At 46.6% G+C, this 7,677-nt stretch overlaps 2 protein-coding genes across 4 annotated transcripts in view; one reads left to right on the plus strand and one right to left on the minus strand.

Moving 5' to 3' along the window:
• Positions 1 to 1,998, minus strand: part of LOC138766340 (lymphotoxin-beta-like) — a 32,807-nt gene extending 30,809 nt beyond the window's left edge. Inside the window, exon 1 of the mRNA XM_069943881.1 lies at positions 1,961 to 1,998. The gene's annotated coding sequence lies outside the window, so the exon portion shown is untranslated. The remainder of the gene's footprint in view (positions 1 to 1,960) is intronic.
• LOC138766339 (regulator of G-protein signaling 3-like) overlaps positions 1 to 7,677 on the plus strand; it is a 51,074-nt gene that overhangs the window by 1,094 nt on the left and 42,303 nt on the right. The window contains exons 1-2 of one of the 3 annotated variants that reach the window (XM_069943880.1): positions 820 to 966; positions 1,359 to 1,414. Coding sequence is in view for 1 of the 3 variants with exons in the window: in XM_069943878.1 (XP_069799979.1) it covers positions 479 to 559 (81 nt within the window). In the remaining 2 variants the exon portion in view is untranslated. Of the gene's footprint in view, positions 1 to 443; positions 560 to 819; positions 967 to 1,358; positions 1,415 to 7,677 lie in introns of those variants that run through there. The other 2 variants (XM_069943878.1, XM_069943879.1) reach the window with 2 other exon arrangements.

Here is a 7,677-nt window from a genome sequence, read left to right on the forward strand (position 1 = left end):
GTAGATTTGCACGTCATAAGTAGGATTTGTTATGGCGGTCATACTGGTCAGCACCCAGCTTTCCCAGAATCCTGAATGCCAGATTTGCTTATTCTTCAGAATCAGACAACACATCTTTTCATAACAAGGAAGATTTGTCCTTCAGGAATGCGGCAAAGATGGGTGACAACCTCCCTGCATAATGGTGATCACCCAGCTTTCCCACAATCCGTAACGGCAGATTTGTTTAATCTTTAGAACTGGACTGCGTATAACTACATAACTAGGCAGATTTGCCCTTCAGGAATACGGAAAAGATGGGTGACAACCCTTCTTAGGATCCGTCGTAATGGTTGCAATGATCATCATGCAACTTTCCCAGAATCCTGAAAGGCAGATTGGCTTCACCCTCATAACCAGAACAAATAACACCGCATAACAAGGCACTTTTTTTCGCCTTTCAGGAAGACGACAAAGAAACAGACTAAAGACCGGACGGATGAGGACGATTCAAGGACTACAACTCCCATGGTGGACAGAGAGAGAGAGCTGCATGGAGAGTCCAGGTGATAGCGATCAGGTGTGGAGGAGAAAGTGCAAGGTGAAAGGAGGGGAGGGGGGTGGTAAGACATGCAGGAGGGAGGGAGAAGAAGACTGGAGGTAAACAGGAGCAGGAGGGATGGGCAGGGGGGTGTCTGGGAGCTATAGAGGGGGGCACACCAATGCACAGGGGGGCAGAGGGGATCAGGGGGGGGCAGCACTGGGCATCAGGTGGCAGCACAGGAGCTGATCTCTGCTGGAGAAGACGAGAGGGCGAGAGAAGAGGGGAGGAGAGATGGAAGAACGTCATGGCCAGAGGGAGGAGAGACAGACAAGACACACACACACACACACTCACACATACACAGAGACACTGCAGTGACATAGCAGAGGGAGACTCCCAGACACTGCAGGGGAACCACAGGAGCTGACAATCCACCCTGCAAGGTGAGTGCACTGCATAGACTTTATACATAGATACACTTTATATCCAGCTCAGGAAGTGCACAGCTGTCTATGGGGGGGGGGTCCTAAACTTGGGGAGGGGGAGTGCTGCTGATCAATAGTGATAATAGCTGTCAGTCCTAGAGGTAGAGCTGGCCATGGCTGCCCCTGGGGACCTCGCTAGCTGACAGCTCCAATGCATTAGGCTCTGCTATTCCGATTCTAAAACAGTTGTTGCAAACCTACAACTCCCATCATGCCCTGACAGCCTTCGGCTGTCAGGGCATGATGGAAGTTGTAGTTTTGCAACAGGTTGGACCAGTGCAACGACTTACGACTTTCTGTTATTCACATGGATGCAACTCGCCTAACTCTGCTATTCCTCCTTGTTATAGTGTAATGACCCACACCACATTGTGATCTATTGCCACCATTCCAGCACTGAGTCACGGTAATAAATCACTACATCCTCCTGTCCTCTCGCTCTGCTATTCCTCCGAACTATGACCTTCTTTCTTCCTGCAAACAATCCCAATTATAAATCACTACAACCTTTCTTCAACTCAGCTACAACTCCTCTCTACTATTCCGCAGTGTCACTACTCCCAGTCCACCCTGCGGCACTGCGATGACCAGGAGGACACTGACTGCCATTCACTACATCCTTCTACGCTCTGCTATTCCGTACTATTGGTAAACCCAGCGCTGTGCGGAACCATAATATAATACGCTACCCTAGTACCCACTTCATGTTATAAATCCTCTAACTCAGCTACACTCTGCTATTCCTTCGTACTACACCCTTATAGCCGCCTAGGTTGCTTCCTTCTATGAACACAATCTAATGGCCACGTCTTCCTCTCATCGATCGCCAGTAAGTTAATAAAAGCCTCGTAACCGCTCTATGACATGTCCTTGCTATGTTTCTATACAGATGTAGCAGAGCCGAGTCGGTCATTAACTGTCTGTTATGCAAATGGTACCGTAGTTGGTTTACCTGCAGTTCCAAGGAAAACCACAGATCCTATCGCAATGTGTTGTGGCCGATGATGAACTCGGCTCTGCTACATCCTCTTATGTAGACAGACCATTACGTCATACTACATGTCAGACTTGTACCCATCATGCTCCGTATTCCTCCTGATCCCCATCATACATAGACTATAGGGGCCCCCCGTATTCAGCCTCCCCTGCTGTTGTGTCCCCCTGTAACCTCCACACACATCTCAATGTCAGAGTAGAGCTCTGCTATTCCGCGGGGTGCACTCTGCGTAGGTTTCTGAATGAATAAACCTGCAGCATTGTCTTATTAACCTGCATTAACCCCTCGCACCCCTGCGGTGCTATTAACACTCACATGTCTGCTATTCCTGCACCCGTCTCCTCTCCTCGGTCATTATATACCGCCTATGGCCATCATTAATATGTCTATAAAATCTTCACACTCTGCTGATCCCTCCCGCGTTATGATCTCTGCTACCCTGTGGCCGTCTGGTCTCCGTACGTCTCTCCAGTCATTTCTCCTTTGCTGACATCAGCCCAGTCTATCGCAGCTTTTCCTTTCCATATAATAATACCATATAGTACACGCCTAATAGGGCCACATAGCACTGAAAAATAATGTCACTCTGTAGATCTTTGCTATGTGGTGCTCAACCAACAACACTACACGGTACCCTATAGGTTTATATATAATTCGGATATGTGGCGCATACAGTATAGCGGTATACAGTAAACACGTACCACTATTGTAATAATATTGCTATATGGTGATTAAATCTTATCACTATACAGTGTCAATATAATACTGCCATGTAATGCATACAAAATAGTGTTAGACAGTCAACAAATAACATCGCTGTAAAGTGTTCAAGTAGTATCCGTATACAGTAAACACATACCACTATTATAATAATATTGCTATATAGTGATTAAATCGTATCATCATACAGTGCCCATATAATACTGCCACGTAGTTCACACATAATATTGACATGCAGTGATTACATATAATTACTATGTAGTGTTCAAATATTTGCTCAATAATATCTCTATACAGGTCCCGTATAAACCTGCCACATAGTGTATGTAGTTCTCAAATAATAATGCAATAATACTCCCTATGTGATATCACCATACAGTGGTCGTATGATGCTGCCATGTAGTTCTTACATAATAGTGCCATACAGGGAACATGGTGTGTAGTGCTCAAATATTTCTACTGTATAGTTTCCTACGTTGCCTATATAATACTGCCATATACAATAACACTGCTATGTAGCCCTCAAGTAACGTTATATGGTTCCCTATATAGCATCATCGTACTGTGACCATATGATATTGCCCTATAGTGCACACACAATAGTGGTATAACATAGCACTATATAACAGGGCTGACATCAGGATTAGGTCAGTTGCCCTGTGTGGCCCCATACATACAGTTATTGATAGTTATACTTTAATTGTTTCATCTATCGGCAAAATGGAGTCACCATTGTGCTATGGCACTGCCAGGCGGTATAGTATTGGTGTGAGAATGAGAAGGTGTCTCATATCGGGTCAGGGAGTGGCGTCATCTACTGTCCATATAGCATACTACACCCCAGATCTGGATGGCCTGGCGCTTGTTTCCATCCCCTTATAGGATAATGGCGTCTATATGGCGGGGAGGTGTAGCTTCACCTGCGGGGGCCCCGCCGCAATCAGGACCTAACAATATCGCTCTATAGTATCCTGTCTTCACAGACTACTTAACCTCCACAACCTCTCTCGAGGACCCTCCAGTCACATATCCATCATTTCAAGTGGGCACGTGCCGCCCGCCATCGCCATCCTATCCTATGTGTGTAGATGAAATAACCGCGTCTCCCAACCCCCCATGGTATCTCCAGATCTCCCCATCATCCAGCGCCGTGTGACAATCTCCGCACTTCCTGCCTTGCAGCCCTCTCTGCTATTCCTGCGCAGTGTTTGTTGTGCGCCATCTAATTATCACTTGTGAGGAACATCTGTATATCCATATAAACAATGGTAATGGAGGAGGAGGGGGGTGGGGGGTGCGGCGTGCATACTCCTGCAGACGTGCATGGACACACCGGTCCCCGCCACGCGTGTAGCTCTCGCCTCTGTAAGCAAAGGACAGCCTGATTATATAGTTGTGTATGACGAAGCCGTATACAGCCTCTGACGTGGGGGTAGACATCAGAAGTCGAGGCCGTGTCACGTGGCTCCGGCTTTCTGCGCGTTTCTAGAGGAATTCTTTTGCTTTTTTTATGGTTATGGTGATGAATTGTTTTACGGCCCTGTTTACGGTACAAAGGGCTTTGGGAGTTGTTGACCCAGCTTTCCCAGGATCCCGAAAAGCAGACCTGACAAGGCGTTATTGTGTATGCAGTAGTCCCATGACAACCTGTGTTGAAGCTGTAATGGCGGCCATATTGGTTGTCAAGGACTTAAGGAAGTGTCACATTAAGGCTATGCAGACTTGTCATGAACTGCTTCAGGGTTCCTCAACCTGTTGGCCTCCAGCTGGTGCAAAACTACAACTCCCATCATGCCCAGACATGATGGGAGTAGTAGTTTTGCCCTAGGTCAGGGCCTCATTCATCAAACCTTGTTTCGTTGCCCCTAGCAACCAATCACAGCACAGCTTTCACTTTTCTAGAAACAGGCTAAATTGGTTGCTAGGGGCAACAAGACCCCAGTATGACATTCACTTAGCCGACAGCTATCTCTCCCGACTCCTGTCACACAGGGTGATTATCTGTCCAATCAGGCAGAATCTGCAAATATTGCCCCATGTAATAAAGACAACGATCAGCCAAGAAGCCGATCCTTAGCTGATCGTTGTCTTTCACCAAGTTTAATAAAAATCATTGGCCACTGACCGCGTAAGGTTCCATGTGATAGGAGGTGCACGGTCGGCGGCTGCTGAAAGTGTATAGAAAATTATAAAGCTATACTCACCTCTCTAGGCTCCTTGGTGCCCTTTTGTCTTCTCCCCGCAGTCACCTTTGAAGTGACAGGCCGCTCACTGTCTCAGATCATCCACTGATTGGCTGAACTGCCTATCACTTCAGAGACATGTCAGAAGTGTCAGCAGTGGCTGCAGGGAACACAGGAAAAAGCCGTAAAGACACTGGGGAGCCTGGAGAGGTGAGTATCGCTTAATTATTTTCTATATACACAGCAAGGGCTGCATGGACATCACTAATAATGTCCATGCAGCTGCACAATTGTCGAGTCGTGTAATAGGCTTGGTAAGCAGGCACCGATTTAGCAGATCATGTTAGGTAATACAGCCCTTATACACAGTCATGCTTCTGAATTTAGATACGGAAAAAAGTCACTGCCAGGTGGTAGCTTACCTCAAGGAGTACAAAAGGATCGGGCATGTTAAGATCCCCCGACTGTTTTCTCCCCTGACATCTATCATCAGGGGGTAGGGTCAGGTTTTTTTTTTTCTTTTTCTTTGTTATTTTACCTATGTTTTATGTGAATTAAGTCTTTCGCTTTCTAACGTAACCCCGGCCTAAACCAAGCAGTTACGTTTATGGCAGGTATAATGACGGCAGTAAAAGTAAGTGTCAGCTGTCAGGAGCTTTCCCATTGAATTCAATTTAGACTGATGTAAAATTGATGGTTTATGTGCGAAATGGACGTTTAACGCTTTATAGGAGACTCCAATAAAATAATACGGGATGATTGAACCTGACCTGCCGAAAAAGGTCAGCTTCAGACGACTTTATTATGTACGGCTTCAAGGGTACGTCCACACAGTGGAAAACTGTGCCGAGAATCTCGCTGCAAATCCAATCCCCACATGTTGACGTTCGCCAGGGGTCTTTGATGGCGTCAGTCATTTTAAGGGCAACAAAATCGCCGCTTGAATCTTGTCATTGCGGTTTGGGCCAAATATGGTTCCCATATAGGTGCCCGGCCATTATATAGGACAGAGGTCAGGGGGAGGTAATACCCTCGCGGGGCACTGGTGTTGTCCCAACTCGGCGCAGGACCCGTCCCATAATAACACACAGACAGACATGTAATCATATAATCACAGCTTATACAGAACAGCCGGGGGCGGACGGGCAACCATGCCAACATAGTTTCTTGATAGGAAGTTTCCATGAATAAAAAAAAACCACACAAGCTCCTGCTTCCGCACGCGGGGGGAACATTGTTTGTGCTCATCACATTCATATTTTATGAGGTTCTTCCCCGTATTAAAGACTGCATGGGTGTCACTTATCCATAGCATCATAGTGTTATCCCTGTCCATCCACCGTGCTTTATACTGCAGCTCTGCTTGAAATAGATGGATAGATAGTAGTGTCCATACGCCACCATATTATGTATCCGCGCAGGAATGTTGGATACTCGGACGTCCGTCCTCCTTAAGATGGAAAGCAAAGGTTTCTTGAGGTCTGTAGCATTCCTTCCAGTGCCCAGTGAATGCGCTCGTTCTTTCTAGGCCTGGTCACATGTCCGTTGCCCGTGAAGACGTTACAGTGTCTTGCATGGCTGCTCTGTGATGAATACCTGATCTCTGGCCATATAAACCTCCCATTCGCAGTACCCGCTGCCCAGGCCACAATGCCTCCTCTCTATGGTTACTTTTTGGGTAAACAGAAGTAAAGGTCAGGAGGATTTTGTGAACTGTGAAAAGAACTTGTGAAGGACTATGAAGAATTTTAGGTGGAGAAGCGCTTAACCCATGAGTAGCCAGATATATCGGTATAACTATAGCTGCCTATGCTGTCCTATTTTAGTGGAGTCCCCCTTTAAGTCCAGGACACCCCTTGGTGCAGTCGTGTCACTGCAGTAATAGTCGTCACGGGTCACTTAACAGGATACTGGGTTTCCCTGCAGCTGTCGCCGGCTCTGCTCTACATACATTACACTCATACAAAGAAGGATTTATTTTTTGCTAAATATAAGTGACCTGCATAGTAACCTTTACATATGGAAAGAATGAAGAAAAACATCAGAGATGCCCTTAAAAAGGAGATTCCTGAGACACGAAAGCAGCATTTTTGGTCCGGTTCCCACACCAGAAGGTGTAGTGCAGAGTAGTTGCCATTTGAATTGACTGTTTTTTTTTTTTATTTTATTTCAAAATTGGCGAAAAACATTTCCTTCCACAAAAAAAAAAAAACAGCGCCACTCTTGTCCTCAGTTTGGGTGTGTTAGTGCAGATCAGTTCCATTGAAGTGAATGGAGATGAGTTGTAATATCACGTACAGCCTAAGGACAGATGTGGCGCTGTTTTTTTGGAAGAAAGTTTTTTTTTTTTTTTTTTTCTTTAATCTTTTCTTTTGAAGGGGTACTCCAGCTTCGGTTCCCGGCCGCTTCCTGGTGTCTGACACAGGCCCAAGACGATACGTCTCCCGCATCCTTTACTGAGTGGCTGAGCGGACCTGAGATGTCACGTCTCGGGCCCGCGTCAGACACCAGGAAGCGGACGGGAACCTGAGCACCGCGATGCGGGACCCGCCGCTGGAACCGGGGAGGTGAGTGGACATCTTTTCCCTCAGCCACCTTCTGCCTGGTCCCAGCGAAAAAGTGCCCCCCCCCCTTGCTGGAGTATCCCTTTAAGCCTAACATCTAAAATTCCTGAATAGATATGTGCGAATCTCGAGCACACTTGGGTCTGTCTGAACCCAAACATCCCTGTATACAGCACCCTTCTGAGAGACTCACCCAATAACAGTG

Source organism: Dendropsophus ebraccatus, chromosome 10, assembly GCF_027789765.1.
Source record: "Dendropsophus ebraccatus isolate aDenEbr1 chromosome 10, aDenEbr1.pat, whole genome shotgun sequence".
NCBI classification, from domain to species: Eukaryota; Metazoa; Chordata; class Amphibia; order Anura; family Hylidae; genus Dendropsophus; species Dendropsophus ebraccatus.